General features: G+C 45.7%; 2 protein-coding genes across 3 annotated transcripts in view; one reads left to right on the forward strand and one right to left on the reverse strand.

Moving 5' to 3' along the window:
* Positions 1-870: 870 nt before the first annotated feature.
* Positions 871-4180, forward strand: LOC311110089 (hydroxyacyl-coenzyme A dehydrogenase, mitochondrial-like). The gene is made up of 8 exons (XM_084188652.1): positions 871-1066; positions 1642-1770; positions 1886-2043; positions 2537-2663; positions 2824-2913; positions 3072-3144; positions 3347-3463; positions 3723-4180. The coding sequence occupies exons 1-8, from the start codon at positions 950-952 to the stop codon at positions 3839-3841; spliced, it is 930 nt and encodes a 309-aa protein (XP_084044778.1). The 5' UTR covers positions 871-949; the 3' UTR covers positions 3842-4180.
* Positions 4181-8064: 3884 nt separating this feature from the next.
* LOC311110086 (lymphoid enhancer-binding factor 1-like) overlaps positions 8065-19061 on the reverse strand; it is a gene marked incomplete at both ends in the record, with an annotated part of 49591 nt that continues 38594 nt past the window's right edge. The window contains 2 exons of one of the 2 annotated variants that reach the window (XM_084188648.1): positions 8065-8147; positions 18559-18607. In XM_084188648.1, coding sequence (XP_084044774.1) covers positions 8065-8147; positions 18559-18607 — 132 coding nt within the window. Of the gene's footprint in view, positions 8148-17477; positions 17513-18558; positions 18608-19061 lie in introns of those variants that run through there. The other variant, XM_084188649.1, reaches the window with a different exon arrangement.

Consider the following 19061-nt stretch of genomic DNA (forward strand, 5'->3'; position numbering starts at 1 on the left):
GTGTCTGTGACGGCCAATACAGCAAGGCTTGGAACGCTGCTCGTCCAATCAGCATCCAGGATCCAAACAACTAGATTTATAATTCTGGTGGCAGGGCACTCACTACTTGGATTCCAGTGATCATGAGGTTCTGTGACCCATAGAAAACTCATAGAACACTCATTGAACCCAAATAACACTATGAGGATTTTATTTGGATGGACTTGAAGTTGATTGTCAACAATAGCTGATTGTGATTTGTTGATTAGCACAGACCTGTTTTCAAAGAAGCCATGATGTTGATATTATTATAGGTTTCATCTTACTCATTAAGGGCTGCTTACTACCTTCTCACAAGAGCTGTCTCATTTGGAACCGTGCAGTGTTTATAGCTATTTCATTTCTTTATTTTGATGCTGAAAATGTGCACAGGGAATGTAAAAGTGTGTTAATGTAACATTTTGCAATTTTAAATGTTTTAACTGAACATTTTAACGGAACATTTTATTACAGCTTGGAATATCTATTAACTGTTTGAGGTTTTAGTTTAGGCCTTTCTGCGTTACGGAATAAACGAAAGGATTATGGGTGATTTATTTGCATTCAGGTTACCATAGTTATTTTGAAGAGAGCTGTCTATTGCATTATGGCAATAAAATAAATGAAATGATGATCTTGATTTGCTTTGATGCAACAGTTGCACACACTTCTTGTTTTCTCAGTAGAAAGTGCTATTGCATCCTATCAAACTACAATGTTATTATTGACTTATTCCTATATTAGAGCAATAGTAGGGATCTCTAATAAAACACGCCTCATCAAAACTGTGTGAAAGGTCGTGGAATGGGCTAAATAGTCACGTGACCACTGCCTACAACGACCTTCCACGCTGTCTGAGTGTCAGTCTGCCTGTACGTTCAGCCACAGCCAGCTCCTTTATTCTGGTGCGGTCCTCTACCCCTTGAAAACCATGGCTTTCTTCACTCACCAAGTCATCAGAGGTCTCTCCTCTTCTGCAGTCCGAAATGCAGCGATCAAACACGTTACGATCATCGGGGGTGGTCAGATGGGTGCAGGTATCGCACAGGTAGCTAACTGTTAATGACAGAAGTTTGTTTGCTAACATTAGCTTGCTAGCTAGCTAGTTAGCTTGTAAGCTAACCAGCTATGTAGCTAACGTTGCAAGCCAGTTAAATATAGCAATGAAGTGCACGAACTTGCCGACTACTTGCTGGTTAGTTAACCGCTAGCTTGATATTAGCTAGCTGGAGACCCACTTGAGAAGCCAACCAAGGCAATTCCCCTGATGCAGGGGATGAGTTACACAACTTTGTATTATAAACAAATGGCAATGGTTGTTCATCTCTGGGTAAGAAGAACAGTATGTATCACAAGCTGTCTCCGGTTGATCAGTGCAAAACAGATTGTGAAGATAGCTGCATGAGGTGGACTTTGGCCTATATCTACTGTAACTAGGTAGTTATATAAGGGATTTTGGTGCCTATCTGACATTTCCTCTGCATTCAACATCCTAATATCTAACTTTCGTGGCCCTTCAATTCAGGAGTTGTATCACCAAAGTGACTTTTTGACAATCAAACCTGGAACACCAGTCCCACCCACTCGTGACTGACTCACACTTGTGTCCCCCCTTTCTAATAGGTTGCTGCTACAACGGGCCATTCGGTGGTACTAGTTGACACAAATGAGGAAATCCTGAATAAATCCGCCAAGGGAATAGAGGGCAGCCTGAAGAGGGTGGTCAAGAAGAAGTTTGCTGACAAGCCAGAAGTTGGTCACTAATATGTTAATGTTGCTGTTTCCAATGAGGAAATGTTGGAAGAACCACATTTTAATAACACCATTGATTCAAACAGGGGTTTGACCGTCATCATGTACGTTTCAGGCAGGAGCAGAGTTTATCGCGAAGGTGATGGCCAACGTGTCGATATCGACAGACGCGGTGTCTGTGGTGGGGAGTACAGACTTGGTGCTGGAGGCCATCGTGGAGAACCTCAAGATCAAACAGGGCCTCTTTGGTGCTCTGGACAAAGTGGCACCAGCGTAAGTATGACCGACTAGGGCTTGAACCTGTGTCTCCTACATGCCACAAGACTGTCTTATCCCACTGAGCTAAATCCTAGGCATTAGCTTGTGGGTCCAACCCACGTCTTTAGTCTCAAGGTTACTCACCAAGCGAGCGTGAATCCAAACCATCCCTGCTAGACTACATAAGCACTGTTCTGTCTCCACTGCCTGCGACTTGAAATCTCCAATATTTTTTGTTTATGTAAATTCTGGGTTGCCATTTTGAATATTTAGCCTAAATATCAAAATTCCTTTATCTGCATTTGAGCTTTTTTTCTATACTTACTATAAAGCTATGCTGGTATCCTTGAAATGTGCTTAAAATACACTATTTTAAGACTATTCTAATTAAAATAAAATATTTCAAAGGGAAAGGCGTTGTGTAGCCCACTAATTGATGTTACTAATTGGGGTGTACCTCATGGGAGTTGCTTGCTGCTTATTGCCTGATGTGTTTGGTTCCTCTAAGACACACCATTTTCGCCAGCAACACGTCCTCTCTGCCCATCACCGACATAGCCAGCTCCACCAGCAGGCTGGATAGATTTGGAGGGCTGCACTTCTTCAACCCCGTCCCCATGATGAAGCTGGTAGAGGTAAGGATCAACAGTACAGTGTACATTTTAGGACATCCCTCCCTATCATAAGTCTCTATATAGTCTCCCTCTATGTCATGATGGAGATGTTTAAATTAGAAACATATGTATCAGCAAGATTCAATTGAAAGCTGTTGAGTTGTTTACATGTCCTCTTCAGGTGATTGGAACATCAGCCACAAGCCAGGAGACCTTCGATTCCCTCCTCGCCTTCAGCAAAGCACTGGGAAAGACACCAGTGTCCTGCAAAGTAAGATCCTCGCTTCTTTTAATACATATAAAGTATTTCGCTAGTATGGTACAACCTTAAAGATAATACAGTCACATACCATATTGCACCATACATTATGTTCATCATCTGCAGTTATAAACGGTTCACTAACATCACTACGTTCTGTTCATCTTCAGGACACTCCTGGGTTCATTGTGAACCGCCTGCTGGTGCCCTACATGATGGAAGCCATCAGGTTACATGAGAGAGGTACACCACCCCTGCATGACTGAAAGATATATTCAAACTGATTGCCTGTATATAAATCAAAATAGCATCAGAGCCAAGAGGGATGTGACAAATGGTTGTGTATGAACATCTATGGTTAAAAAAAACAGTGCTCTGTATATGAAACCATTATGTCACCCTTCATTCAAAATCAATGGCTGAGTTTGTGTGCTCTTCTCGTCAGGCCACGGGTCAAAGGAGGACATTGATATTGCCATGAAGCTGGGCGCTGGGTATCCCATGGGGCCCTTTGAGCTGCTGGACTACGTAGGACTGGACACAGCTAAATTCATAATTGACGGTGAGTGTTGGGCTGCTTCACAAGTGTGTTCCTATTACAGACTACAATCCCAGTTAAGAGGACCAATAGAAAGAACTGCAGTTCATATGGCACAGAGGAGGAGCACTGTTTTGGTTATAGAATGTTGATGGACGAGAGGTGCCGGTGGTCTTTGAAAATTGTGATAAATATTTGAACAAACAAAATGAAGCAGATGCAGGAAGTGTGAAACCTGCAAAAATTCAAATGAAATGTTTTTGTGATGATTACTTGATTCCAGGCTGGGTTGAGAAGGATCCCGACAACCCTCTGATGCAGCCCAGTGAGATGCTGAACAAGCTGGTGGCTGATGGCAAGTTCGGCAAGAAGACCGGAGAGGGCTTCTACAAGTACAAGTAACCCCGCCCCAGCATCAACACTAGCTGGAGCCTGTTCATTAAAGCACACCGTGACAAAATGTTTTGCAACGGGAAATGAAAATGAGCACTTCCTATTGGACAAGATCATGTAGTCCCTCCCATTACTGATAAGGGCATGAGTGATAGAGAAAACGCTGGTTCATCTTGACAACGCTAGAACAGAAATGCAGCTGGTACAAACCTCAGTGCCTTCCTGAAGAATGGTAGACTGGTATTATGAATTCAAATCCACTGTCTTTGACTGTATATTCTGAATGTCATCTTTACATGTGGTGGTTTGTAAGTAGTTTGTGGCATTAAACGGACTTTTCCAAATGCTTCCCATAGATTGTTCTATTCATACAGTTTCCCAGGGAAGGATGATCTCCAAGGCAACCTTCAACTATGTAACATACTGGTGTAAATACACTGCTCAAAAAAATAAAGGGAACACTTAAACAACACAATGTAACTCCAAGTCAATCACACTTCTGTGAAATCAAACTGTCCACTTAGGAAGCAACACTGATTGACAATACATTTCACATGCTGTTGTGCAAATGGAATAGACAACAGGTGGAAATTATAGGCAATTAGCAAGACACCCCCAATAAAGGACTGGTTTTGCAGGTGGTGACCACAGACCACTTCTCAGTTCCTATGCTTCCTGGCTGATGTTTTGGTCACTTTTGAATGCTGGCGGTGCTTTCACTCTAGTGGTAGCATGAGTCGGAGTCTACAACCCACACAAGTGGCTCACGTAGTGCAGCTCATCCAGGATGGCACATCAATGCGAGCTGTGGCAAGAAGGTTTGCTGTGTCTGTCAGCGTAGTGTCCAGAGCATGGAGGCGCTACCAGGAGACAGGCCAGTACATCAGGAGACGTGGAGGAGGCCGTAGGAGGGCAACAACCCAGCAGCAGGACTGCTACCTCCGCCTTTGTGCAAGGAGGAGCAGGAGGAGCACTGCCAGAGCCCTGCAAAATGACCTCCAGCAGGCCACAAATGTGCATGTGTCTGCTCAAACGGTCAGAAACAGACTCCATGAGGGTGGTATGAGGGCCCGACGTCCACAGGTGGGGGTTGTGCTTACAGCCCAACACCGTGCAGGATGTTTGGCATTTGCCAGAGAACACCAAGATTGGCAAATTCGCCACTGGCGCCCTGTGCTCTTCACAGATGAAAGCAGGTTCACACTGAGCACGTGACAGACGTGACAAAGTCTGGAGACGCCGTGGAGAACGTTCTGCTGCCTGCAACATCCTCCAGCATGACCGGTTTGGCGGTGGGTCAGTCATGGTGTGGGGTGGCATTTCTTTGGGGGGCCGCACAGCCCTCCATGTGCTCGCCAGAGGTAGCCTGACTGCCATTAGGTACCGAGATGAGATCCTCAGACCCCTTGTGAGACCATATGCTGGTGAGGTTGGCCCTGGGTTCCTACTAATGCAAGACAATGCTAGACCTCATGTGGCTGGAGTGTGTCAGCAGTTCCTGCAAGAGGAAGGCATTGATGCTATGGACTGGCCCGCCCGTTCCCCAGACATGAATCCAATTGAGCACATCTGGGACATCATGTCTCGCTCCATCCACCAACGCCACGTTGCACCACAGACTGTCCAGGAGTTGGCGGATGCTTTAGTCCAGGTCTGGGAGGAGATCCCTCAGGAGACCATCCGCCACCTCATCAGGAGCATGCCCAGGCGTTGTAGGTAGGTCATACAGGCACGTGGAGGCCACACACACTACTGAGCCTCATTTTGACTTGTTTTAAGGACATTACATCAAAGTTGGATCAGCCTGTAGTGTGGTTTTCCACTTTAATTTTGAGGGTGACTCCAAATCCAGACCTCCATGGGTTGATAAATTTGATTTCCATTGATAATTTTTGTGTGATTTTGTTGTCAGCACATTCAACTATGTAAAGAAAAAAGTATTTAATAAGATTATTTCATTCATTCAGATCTAGGATGTGTTATTTTAGTGCTCCCTTTATTTTTTTGAGCAGTGTATTTGCCTCTGGACCTTTCAGCCAACACACACTGCCATTAATGTTAATGATACCCAGTGATGCATATGGGCAGTTTTAACCCCTGCCTGTTCAACCCCACTGTTAATTTCTAATATTGTTTCAAGAGTTCCTTTGATGTTATCCCTACTATTCAATTAGAAAAAAAAAAAAACATTACCCTCTTTATATCCCGACATTAAATTGATCATCTTGGAGGATGAGACATCACGTCTCACCTTTTTCCATGGATTTATTTTACAAGCAGCTTCAATACTCAAGATGTGGATTTCCCCTTTCGTTAGCATAGCCATAATACTGTATGAACGTAGCCTCAGTCAGTATGCTGCTGGAGTTTTAATTGGTCGGTTTTAGAGCCTTTTGAAGTTTCCCCTCAAGATTTGAATGTGAGTTATAGTCAATAATTCTGCTTGGTAGTTCTATGTAAGACCACTAAGTGGCAGTGTTGACAAATGCTGCATTTCTGGATATGAACCATATGATAGGCCTACTAATGATCACACACTACAAGATTATTGGGCTGGTTTCCTGGACAGAGATTTAGCCCTAGACTAAAAACAATGCTCAATGAAGAATCCCCATTCAAATAAGTGTTTAGCCCAAGACTAGGCTTAATCTCTGTCCAGGAAACCAGCCCTGTCAGTAAGGTATACCTTCTATCACATAACTCCGGTCGGGAGATCAAATGAGCCAATGCCTTTTTATTTTTCTTTAAAAAAACAAAACATGTTGAAACTGTTAATGTGACCACTTGGGAAGCAAAGTGCTTATACCAAGATGACAGTGATTCAAAATACGACAATGAATAAAAAATGAATCAAGTAATACTAAAAATAGAGCATAAAATCAATCAAATGTTACAGAAATGCTTGCATGGAATAAACAACATGGGCAAAAAGACCACACTATTAGCTACCAGATAGAGAAGAGACAAAAGTCCATCGTAATCAGGCTTGGGGTCAATTCAGGAAGTACACTGAAATTCTCCAACTTCTCTTCAATGCTTTCCAATGAGGAAAATGTCAAATTGCAATTGGAATTTGGTTTACTTTCTGAATTGACCCCAACCCTGATAGCAATAAAAGAAAAACACTGCCAAGTGCTGGGGTAAATATATATCTGCTTCATATGTCAGTTTAGAACAATAAAATATAGGCCTCTGAGCAACCACTTGCCTTTGTCCTAACGTTGCCTGCAAAAATACCAAGAAAAGTGACATATCCTGACAGTTTCTTTAAAAAGTACACATACTGAGCTTTATTTTACATCTGAGCAAGACTCGAGTCAAGGTCACTATTTGTTACAAATAGTATCAAAAGAAGCCTTAATTTCCATTTTTCTGCAAGACTCTAACAAGAAAAAAAATGGCTTTCCTGTGTTCAAAGCTTATTTTCATATATACCAGTATATATATATATAAAAAAATAAAAATAAAATAAACAATCACTGAAAATATACACCAAGAAATTTAAACCAAGTTCAAAATACAAAAAAGCATTCCATTAATTCCAACTCAAAAGTAAAAGCTATAATCATAAAACGTTGATCTTTTTTGCACCAACTGGTCGTTAATAAAAACAAAATGGAGGATAGGAGCCTTGAGAGGATGTTTCCTTGACAACCTGTGATTGACATCCCTCCATCTTCCTTGTGATAGTGCAGTCAGTCTAAAGGTGGTGTGGGTCAGGCCGCAACCCAAACATGTGGTCTGAAATCCAGTGAGAGAGAGGAGAGGGGAGTGTTGAGGGTCGAACATAGTGGGCTGTACAAAGGAAAGGAACGGAGGTGGCAAATAACTTAGAAATAACTTAGAAACGGGTGTTTTGTGTGTTGGGGTATGTGTGGGGAGGTGTTAAGTGTGTTTGACAATGTGAAATCGCTGAACTGTTTTCAGTGCAGTGCCTTGGATTGAGATAAAGCTGCTTGTAAGAAAACAAAACCAAAAAACATGATACATTGGATTCATCTTTTTGTTCGATGTGAGGAGTGAGGGACTGGGGAGTGAGGGGGCTGGGGTGTTTGAATGCGGTTGGTTGATGGTCTTTAGTAGTGATTGTCTTGTTCAGTTCAGAGTCTCTACATCAGATAGGAGAGTCACTGCAGGAGAGGAGTGTAAAGTTAAGTTTGGGGGGGTGGTATTCCTCTGAGAACGGGAGTTGAGGCTTGGGGGTTGGGGATAAGGGGGAGGGTTCATGGAATCTAGCAGGCCTCCATCTCTAGCAGGAGGCCCATAGCTGCTGCCTTCGCTTTGCATGACGTGGAGAAAGTGTTCAGTTTTCCTCCTGAAGGACAGAGAGAGAAACATTGTCAGTTCAATGGGCAAAAACAGAGGGCCTAAACGTGTCCATAGTGACTGCTGTTATACGTCATTTGCGAGTGCTGACTGTCTTTTTCATACAAGTCAGAAACAGAGAGATGCAATGAACTCATAAACCCGTTCAAAAATCCCTCACTAACTAAAAAGGAGCTCAAACATGAAACCACAACACATTGCTGTCAACGTCATCTGAAATCAGACAGTCTCACACATCCCACATACAGTGACTGAGTGCTGCGTCCTCTGATGTATGTAACCTCACAATGCTAGCTCTGCCTCCTGTACAAACACTGGAGGAGTGAAGGAGCCCTACAGTTCTGCCGTCTTCAGAGAGCAGTAATGGCGTTGCCGACTGAACAGTAGGTCAAAAGGTTAGTGACAGGATGTGGGTTGGCTTTAGCTTTGATCTCTCTCTGACATCAGGTCACTGTGACCCAGCTGGCTCAATCTGCTCTGCCCCCCTCTCTGACTCACACCTTGATATCGTCTACCTACTGCTACCCCTCTCTCTCTGAACGCAACCAGCCATCTAGTTAGGCTATAGCTTTTTGTTGACATTTATGCTGCCACCGCTGTGTGTGGGCAGTGGAGAGGTAGAGAGAGTCTTCTCAGCCTGCTCGAGTCCACTTCACAGGGCCTTCTAAAAAGCCCTGCCGGCCACAAACCACCCATCCATGCAAGGAAAATTGTTTGTCAAACCACAAAAGCGGTTTTGCTCAAAATACTGTTCTGTGGCGAACGTAGCTAACAGAGTTAGCTTCAGTTATTGACGGACAGGCGGTGTTGGTTATTTTTGAGCATCAAATGGAATCAGTGATCAAAGTCAGAGAGGGGGAAGAGATTCAGAGGTAGCTATCCGACCGGGTAGTGAGTGAAAGATGTGAGGAGAGAAAGATAGAAAATGTATTAGTGGAAGGACTGCTCCCTTGTGGTGAGGTCAGAGAAGTGTTTTTGTGGGTAGAGAAGTCAGCTGAGCCCTGCAACTCCACCCTGGTACCACACACACTCACGCTCTTCCCCCCCCCCCTCCCTCCCTCCAGATTGCTTTACCACACGTGGATGAAAGGGACGGAGGACGCCTTTTCCAGGGACGGCTGACCCTGAGCCTCCCGCACCAAGGAGAGGAGGGCCGCAGAGAGAGAGACAGAGCCTCTGTCGCTGTTCATTTACCTCCACTGCCCCCTTTTTATCCCAGGATCTGAGAGCCCAGCCCTCAGCCCTCAGCCCCAGCACCCTCTTCCCTTCCTGGGGAGCTTTTTCCTTCCCTCCCGGCCACAAGATGAAAAGCCCTGGCCTGGTCTTTCCGGTCTTGGGAAAAAGCCTGAGGGGCTTGGGGGGGGGGGGGGGGGGGGGGGGGGGTGGGTGGTGGTGGGTCAGGAGGGGGCATCAGGCCAGGTCTTCATAGCAGACCCACCCGACACCAACACACAAACGCGGGATTCAGGAGCAACTTGACCCCTTCCCTGCCCCCTCCCCCTCTACCCACATCCTCTCCCCCCAGTTAGCACTCAGGAATGCCGGCTGGACTTCTTTGCAGGAAATGAAACGCTCCTCTGTTCCAGTGGAGGCCGGGTCCTGGCTCTGGCTCTCTCTCTCCTTGGCCCAGGGAGGGGATGGGAGGTGGGGGGAGCGACTGAGACCAACGGCGCCCAGGCTCTGGGTCTTTGAAGCGTGGGAGGTTAAGATAACTGGCACGGCCCCGCGTCTCACAATCGCCGCCTCCAACTTCCCGGGGCAAATCAAAGAGCCCGCAGCTGGGCCCGTCCCGCCTGCCTTACACTACTTCTTCCTCCTTCCCCTCCTCCTGTCCTCCCTCCTTCCCTGCACTGCAGCGGAACTCTGGGGTTTATTTTGGTGCCATTAAAAAGGAAAACACGGCCGACAAATTACTAAAAATAAGCCAACTGGAGCGAGGGGTCTCCAACCCAGGCAGGAGTGTAGACTTTACAATGGCAGAGGGAGAGGGAGAGTGGGGGTCTGGAGGAGGAGAGGAAAAAGAGAAAGAAAGAGTTCTGGGAGAGAGGAGAGGAGGAAATGCCAAATCAGCTGACTCAGTTGCCATGTCTGTCTCGACCACAAAGTCAGAAACCTAGACAGACAATGTTCTTATTTTATGAAATATGGGTTTAGTGGGTTCAGAGATCAACTCCAAATCACTGAAACACGGGAATTTGTACATCTAGACTGAAATGTTTTCCAAGATGGCATTAAAAGCTGAAAATGAACCTGATATTTCTCTGCCAAATTATCTAAATGGTCAGAATCAAGTTTTAACAGCATTGGCTGGCTGGAAAGAAAAGGAAAATTTCAGCTATTCAAATCCAACCAGTGATGGAGACAACGCATTAAGTTCAGGAAACAAAGTCAGTCGATGGAAAAAAAACAGAGATAGCCAACCTTTGCACTGACTATTGCTCCGTATTGGTGAGATATTCACCTTGCTGTGAAGAGTTTAACTATGGTTTTGTTTGGCGATGCCCTCTCGGGTCAGGCAGTCTCACTCTCTCTATAGAATTGTGACACTGCCACAACCGGCAACCCTCAGCTTGAGGAGGAAGAGGTAAAACCAAAGAAGAAGGCTCTGTCGTAGCTGGCCGTGACCGGGAGACCCATGGGGCGGCGCACAATTGGCCCAGCGTCGTCCAGGGTAGGGGAGGGAATGGCCAGCAGGGATGTAGCTCAGTTGGTAGAGCATGGCGTTTGCAACGCCAGGGTTGTGGGTTCGTTTCCCACGGGGGGCCAGTATGAAAAATATTTAAAAATAAAAATAAAAAATATATGTATGCACTCACTAACTGTAAGTCGCTCTGGATAAGAGCGTCTGCTAAATGACTAAAATGTAAATGTAAGAAAATTGATGTTTTAAACAAACGGCTTCATCCTTCCAGCACTTTCTCTGGCCGGGAGACAGAACATTAACAGGAAAACTTAGAATAGTTACATCTGTAATTTCTAACCTCCAACCAAAAGTCAGGGTGGTTGTGTGGGAGAAACGTCATTGTTGTTCTGTCTGGGCTGGGAACACTGACAATGGTATCATTGCTAACAGGGGGATGTTTGGGGGAATTCAGTTAAAACAGAACGAGGGAGAGGGGGATGAGAAGAAACGAGAAATGAAGATGAAGGGAAGTGGATAAAGGAGGTTTATGTCTATGCAAGGCTAGAGGAAGGGAGAGGGGAAGGGTTTTGGTTGTGGGGAGAGGAATGGTAGGAGGTAAGGCTCCCGCCCCCCGAGCCACCAAAAGCCCAAACCTCAGGCATGTGCTGGTGAGACTGGGGTAAGGGGTGGAGTTGGGGGTCTGGCGGTAGGAGCCCCCTCTCCTTATCCCTCTACCCACATCTGATGCTCCGTCGCTGGGGGCCCGAGCCGCTGAAGTCTGGCCAAGCGCGGCGTGGTGTAGTGTGTGGTGTGCCCCCGCAGTACTGCACAGCTACAAAGCTGAAGCTGGGGGCTGGAGGCCAGGGCGGCACTATCAAAGGGCCCGCACAATGACTGTTCCCTGTGCTGCGGCATACTTCAAAGGAGCTCAACCGCCACTCACACTCACCATCGGATGGGAGGGAGGGAGGGAGGGAGGGGCAGGGGGAGAAAGCGAGAGAGAGTAGGAGGAAAAAAAAGAGGGAGAGAAGGGGGTTCCACCTACATCTACAATAGGAGCCACATTTTGTTCAGCAGCCACATCTCAAAACAGAGTTTCACGTTTATAAAAAAATAAAGAGAAAAATTATATCTTCCTGCGACCTCTCTCCCCTTCCTGTCTCTCCCCTCTGTTACCTGGGGGCCTTTCATGATCCAGAGATAACGACTCAGAAGGGGGGACGTTTTACAAGGCAGCACACCCCCACCACCCCCTCAATCTGCAGCGTCTCAAGGAGCCACCGGGGAGAGACAGAGAAGGGGGGAGGGAAGGAGAAGGAGAAGGAGAGGAAGTAGAGAAGACATGATAAAACCTGGCAGGGAGGGAGAGGCTCTACCCTCATACGGTCGCTCCCTGCAGCTGGCCAGACCTCGGCACAATAGGCCAGTTACTCAACCAAAAACAAACCCACAGACCCAGTCTAAACAGAAAGCCCCGCTATAGGTGATTCTCAGAGTCCCAATTGACACCCTATTCCCTTTATAGTGCACTACTTTTAGCCAGGGCCCATGGGGCTCTGTTCAAAAGTAGTGCACTATATAGGGAATAGGGTGTCATTGGGGTTGCACATCTCAGTCTCACACATGTAAACTAGAGCCCCCCAAGAAGTATCAAAGAGACCCCTTTTCTCTGAAGGAGGAGGCAAGCGATCAAGTCCAGGAGTTGACTAAAACGGTGTGTTAGACACCTGCATAGTTGAGCGTTCGACATTCCACTACTGCTACTACACCCCTCGAAGGACAGAAGTGCTGAGGTTGTCTATTTCTCCTTCACAGAGCTCTGCTGTGTGTGTGAGAGAGATTGAGAGAGAGGGGAGCAGACGTTTCCGTTTCTATTTCCTAACCCACAGTAACATTAGCCGGTGGCTGTCGCCCTGATTTATGCTAAGGCCACTCTTTTCTTCTTCTTTGTGAAGTGTAGTTTTAAAAAGAGGAGACAGGAGCTCCCTCTCCTCTCCTCTGCTGAGCTGAGACACTCAGAGCAAGACCCTGAGTGTTTCACAGCCCCCGAAACCATTCCAATTATCCCAGGTCACTAATAACGCTGTGGTGGTGGGGGGGTGTATGTCCTCCACCAAATCCAACCGGCTCTGGAAATGGAGGCAAGACTCTGAACCTTGCCTAATTGCAGCCGGAGAGTGCGGCTGGCTGCTTGAGAGAGAGGAACGACAGTTGGGAGAAAGAGAAGAGCGAGACCACTACAGCTCCTGCTAGAACAGCACTTTCTTTCATGCCGTGTGTGGATCCTGGGTATGTTCTCAGAATGCCTTCACCTCAACGCTCCGCACTGCACTAGTTCACCAGCTACCTACACAAACACACAATTTTTGGCCTCTACCACAAACTCACCTTTTTTTAGGGCAGTTTGAAAAAATACATTCAAAACAGCCCCCCCCTCCCCCCTAAAGATGAACTACCTCGCACAAAAAAAAAAGAAACAGGGGAATTTCAAGTTTGCTCTCACAGAAGTTTCCGGTTACCGGGTGGCAAGAAAAGAGCACGTTCATAAGAGTTGGACTGAGATGACTCAGTCAGTTCCAACGCTGGGGAGTTTTTATGAGTGTTTGTGACTCCTGGCCCACGCTGTTCGTCGGATTAAAAGGCCACCTATATTATTGGTCGTCTCCCTCCCTTTGGGACAAATGTAGATAGCCTTAAGGACATGTCCCGACCAGATACACATCTCAAAGGCCTGTGAAACAGACAGGCTTAGTCAGACAATGACACTAACAGAGGGAGGGAGAGAATGAGTCAGAGTGAAAAGTTATGAGTGTCAGACAGAACAAATGAGTGTCAGCGAGAGAGGAAGAGCGAGAGAGAAAGCGTCAGAGAGCAAGAAGGAGGAAACACTAATTTCACAATGTCAAAAATAATAGCTAGATTCCCAGAGAGCTATTTAACTGCAAGGTAAGAGAACCAGCAGTGTGCTGGGTCTGGTGTCTGACCCACTGGGGATAAACAATCCACTCCAAGAAATTAACCACTGTTGAACTGCTGCCCTCTTTGGCGTGGCCTTTTCAGCCAGACATTTAAAATCAGTACACCACCGATATGCCAGAAGAGAAAACAAGGACGTTTTATTGATCCTTACCCTACTCTCCTTTAAAAAGGGTATTCTGATTAATCACGCCCTGAAAATTAATGTGCAAACAATATCAACACAAATAAAGAGTGAATGGACAGACGCACTCCATTACAAAACCCAGGTCTGATTTCTCGGGGTTGGGGGGGGGCGGATATCAAAAGAAAGACAAATAAGTTCATTTAAAGATGTTTGCTGCCTGACGTCTGCCATGCCAAAAGCAAACCTCAATCCAGGCTCTTTGGGATCTACATAAAATGAGGAGTCGTGGCAGTCCTCTCTGGTATTATGCATATGAGTTTAAGGTTGTCACAATGAATCAGTCGTGGTGTCCATCCTGCCTCGGATAGACCCAGCTAATTATTGGATCACAGATAAGTCTCTCCGCCTTTGAAAAGAGGCAGTGGCGAAGTGCGGGCGACGAATAAGAGAAAAGTGGTCCAATTTAGGTTCACAGGGGGAGCCACCGGTCAAGAATCAATCAAGCGGAAAATCTTTGTCTGGTTCAGGGTTTGATTTCGTTATAAGATTTGCCAGAGAGCGAGAGACTTTAACTACTATTTGCACATTGTTGTTACAACACTGTGTATATATATATATATATATATATATATATATACACACACAGTGAGGGGAAAAAAGTATTTGAACCCCTGCTGATTTTGTACGTTTGCCCACTGACAAAGAAATGATCAGTCCATAATTTTAATGGTAGGTTTAATTGAACAGTGAGAGACAGAATAACAACAAAAAAATCCAGAAAAACACATGTAAAATTTTTTATAAATTGATTTGCATTTTAATGAGGGAAATAAGTATTTGACCCCCTCTCAATCAGAAAGATTTCTGGCTCCCAGGTGTCTTTTATACAGGTAACGAGCTGAGATTAGAGCACACTCTTAAAGGGAGTGCTCCTAATCTCAGCTTGTTACCTGTATAAAAGACACCTGTCCACAAAAGCAATCAATCAATGAGATTCCAAACTCTCCACCATGGCCAAGACCAAAGAGCTCTCCAAGGATGTCAGGGACAAGATTGTAGACCTACACAAGGCTGGAATGGGCTACAAGACCATCGCCAAGCAGCTTGGTGAGAAGGTGACAACAGTTGGTGCGATTATTCGCAAATGGAAGAAACACAAAATAACTGTCAATCTCCCTCGGGCTGGGGCTCCATGCAAAATCTCACCTCGTGGAGTTGCAATGATCATGAGAACGGTGAGGAATCAGCCCAGAACTACACGGGAGGATCTTGTCAATGATCTCAAGGCAGCTGGGACCATAGTCACCAAGAAAACAATTGGTAACACACTACGCCGTGAAGGACTGAAATCCTGCAGCGCCCGCAAGGTCCCCCTGCTCAAGAAAGCACATATACAGGGCCGTCTGAAGTTTGCCAATTAACATCTGAATGATTCAGAGGAGAACTGGGTGAAAGTGTTGTGGTCAGATGAGACCAAAATTGAGCTCTTTGGCATCAACTCAACTCGCCATGTTTGGAGGAGGAGGAATGCTGCCTATGACCCCAAGAACACCATCCCCACCGTCAAACATGGAGGTGGAAACATTATGCTTTGAGGGTGTTTTTCTGCTAACGGGACAGGACAACTTCACCGCATCAAAGGGATGATGGACGGTGCCATGTACCGTCAAATCTTGGGTGAGAACCTCCTTCCCTCAGCCAGGGCATTGAAAATGGGTCTTCCAGCATGACAATGACCCAAAACACACGGCCAAGGCAACAAAGGAGTGGCTCAAGAAGAAGCACATTAAGGTCCTGGAGTGGCCTAGCCAGTCTCCAGACCTTAAACCCATAGAAAATCTGTGGAGGGAGCTGAAGGTTCGAGTTGCCAAATGTCAGCCTCAAAACCTTAATGACTTGGAGAAGATCTGCAAAGAGGAGTGGAACAAAATCCCTCCTGAGATGTGTGCAAACCTGGTGGCCAACTACAAGAAACGTCTGACCTCTGATTGCCAACAAGGGTTTTGCCACCAAGTACTAAGTCATGTTTTGCAGAGGGGTCAAATACTTATTTCCCTCATTAAAATGCAAATCAATTTATAACATTTTTGACATGCGTTTTTCTGTCTCTCACTGTTCAAATAAACCTACCATTAAAAGTATAGACTGATCATGTCTTTGTCAGTGGGCAAACATACAAAATCAGCAGGGGATCAAATACTTTTTTCCCCTCACTGTATACATACTATGAAATTTGAAATGTCTTTCTTCTTTTGGAACTTCTGAGTGTAATGTTTACTGTAAATATTTATTGTTTATTTCACTTTTGTTTACTATCTACTTCACTTGCTTTGGCAATGTTAACATACATTTCCCATGCCAATAAAGCCCTTAAATTGAATTGAGAGAGAGAGGATGCTATAAAAATGTGCACAGCAGGATGCTATAAGACTAACCTCAGACCGAGAGAGAGATATCTAATGGTAGAAAGATCTAATGGAGTGCATGCACTCATTTCACCCCTTTCAAAACTTGGTGACACTTTGGTACAAGAGCCCTACATGTTTGTCTGTTACTGTCGCTTGTCACAACTTACCTTTTCACAAAGAACAACCCCAACCAAATAAACCCCAGAACATTTGACTGATTACGTCGTGCTTTGTGTGTTATAGTGCTCGTACAGCACAGCAGGACCATCCACACTTCACACCAAACCGCCAACAAATCTCTATCAAACTATGTGATTTGACAGTGTTCTAGTGGAGCGTGGTGTTTCATAGCCTTCTGATCCCAGATGTAGTCTGGAAGGTCTAGTCTCCATTCAGTGTTGGTAGAACAGAAAACATGCAGACCATCTGGGCCTAGGCTGTATGCGTCCCAAATGGAAGCCTATTCCATATAGTGCACTACTTTTGACCAGTGCCCATAGGGGTATGGTTAAAAGTAGTGCACTATGTAGGGAATAGGGTGCCATTTGGGACGGAACCTCCCACTCCTCCAGGAATATCTGCTGCTATGAAGACGTCAGACTAGGAAAAAAAAGCTGCGTTTTTTAACGTTTTAGATAATGCAGAGCACTTTGTCCATTTTCGTGTTTGAGTTACATCTAATAAAGGGCATCAGTTTGAATTTAAGAAAGGACTCAACAACAATTTCTCAGCCATGCACTGCAACATTCACACAGTGGATTCAGATGATCATCTCACTAACCAGACAAAAGACTGCCATTGGAGTGCCCAGGTCAATATACACCCAGAACACAATCACACACATCTCACTCCTTGAGACTTAACACCATTGACACCACAGGAGGTTGGTGGCACCTTAATTAGGGAGGACCGGCTGGTGGTAATGGCTGGAGCGGAATAAGTGTACTGGTATCAAATACATCAAACACATGGTTTGAAGCCATTCCATTCACTCCGTTCCAGCCATTATTATGAGCCGTCCTCCCCTCAGCAGCCTCCACTGATTGACACAATGACCATGGTGAGTTTAGGGTGGACCCTTTAGGATTAGTCTGTGAACAGTATACAAGGCTTGATACATACTACCAGACCAGACAGGCATGACTGGAGAGGAGGTGGGGGGGGGGGTTGTCTTACCATTTATGCTCAGATGTACGCCGTTTTCATTCTCTGGCCTGTACCTGCAGAAAATGGCATCTTTTAACATGTTTGTCTTTACATAAGGCATGTCCAGCTGAGGAAAAGAGAGCCAACTGGGCTAATGGAACGCCTCACCACAAACTAAAGCAGAAATTCAATCAAATGTATTTATAAAGCCCTTTTTACATCAGCAGATGTCACCAAATGCTTATACAGAAACCCAGCCTAAAACCCCAAACAGCAAGCAATGCAGATGTAGAAGCAAATTGATAATAGGCATCTAAATGGTAATATAGCACGTGGTCTACATGATTTCTAAATATATATTTCCCCCCCTATAGGTTCCTACACAACGGTGCAGTGTTTACACAGAGCTTTAAGCTAAGAGCACGGTGGTAGAGACATACAGCAGCTAGACCAATAAAGTGCAAAGCACAGAGAGCAGTTAAATCAACCAGCATTTACAGACTAATCCCAAAGTAGGTGGAGTGGAGAGGGAAGGGGGGGGGGGGGGTGAGAGAGAGGGATGGAGAAAGGAGAGAGGGATGGAGTACAAAGGAGAGGTGCAGGTTGAGTGACACTGGTACCTGCATGGTGGTTCTGAAAGCCCACTCTAGTGAGGGCGGAGGGGTCGAATGGAGTTCTATGGGGGTCTGGAGAGGGAGGAGGAGGGGAAGGGTGGTTATGGGTGGACGGGGCTGAAACGTTTCATGCATAATCCAGGTGAAACTAGCCACATGGTCAAAGTGGGGCCTCTTGATTGGTTATTTCTAGGGAAATGCGGCTATAGCTTTCCCAATACTGTGTGACAAGCATGGCACAACACCTGGTTCTGATTATGTCAGCATTACAGGGGCCTGTTTCAGAGTGACAAGACCTTTTATTGCTTGTGGTGCATGTATGTGTTAAAATGACTTAGGCTAGTGTGAGAGACGGACACAAGAGAGACCGCATGGAGAGTTTGTAAAGGACAAACTGAACACTCATCATCTCACAGAACAACAAATCGAGAGGAAAAGAGAGGGGGAGAGAGAGGGGGAGAGAAAGAGGGGAAAGAGAGGAAGGGAAAGGGGAAGGGGTTGGTTACCTGCAGCCGGTTCCTGGATCTTCTCCCTCTTCCGCTTCTTCTTCTTTCCCTAGAAAATATCGAGGTGAACGCTTAAAGTGTGGCTCCAGCACTCACCCTCCCTCCACCACGCTTAGTCCTGCTGCCGTTTGCCCTGTTCACTCATCCCCCGCCGGGCAGCCAACCAGCACCCCTCGCTCTCTGGGCCTGCAGCCAATCACCACGCTGGGATTGGTCAGAGGGGCTGACCATCTTTACTCCCTGCCTATGAGAGCTGGCTGTCTCTGTCCTCTCCGCACCTGGCTTCAGTATAGTGTGCTCTCTAACAAACTATTAACATAGACATGTTTGGTAGGATCCATTCCAGAATGTTAGGTTTTGAACCCCATCCTTGCCTTCCAATCGGAGCAGGTAGCAAACTTGGCTGTCTTCTCCTCACCTGTATCAGTGTGTGTTCTCTAACAACCTATCATGAACAAAACAACATCCATCACCATACTTATATAAAGACTTCAAGTGTAGAA

Source organism: Coregonus lavaretus, assembly GCF_964263955.1.
Source record: "Coregonus lavaretus genome assembly, contig: SUPER_35_unloc_1, whole genome shotgun sequence".
In the NCBI taxonomy this organism is placed as follows: domain Eukaryota; kingdom Metazoa; phylum Chordata; class Actinopteri; order Salmoniformes; family Salmonidae; genus Coregonus; species Coregonus lavaretus.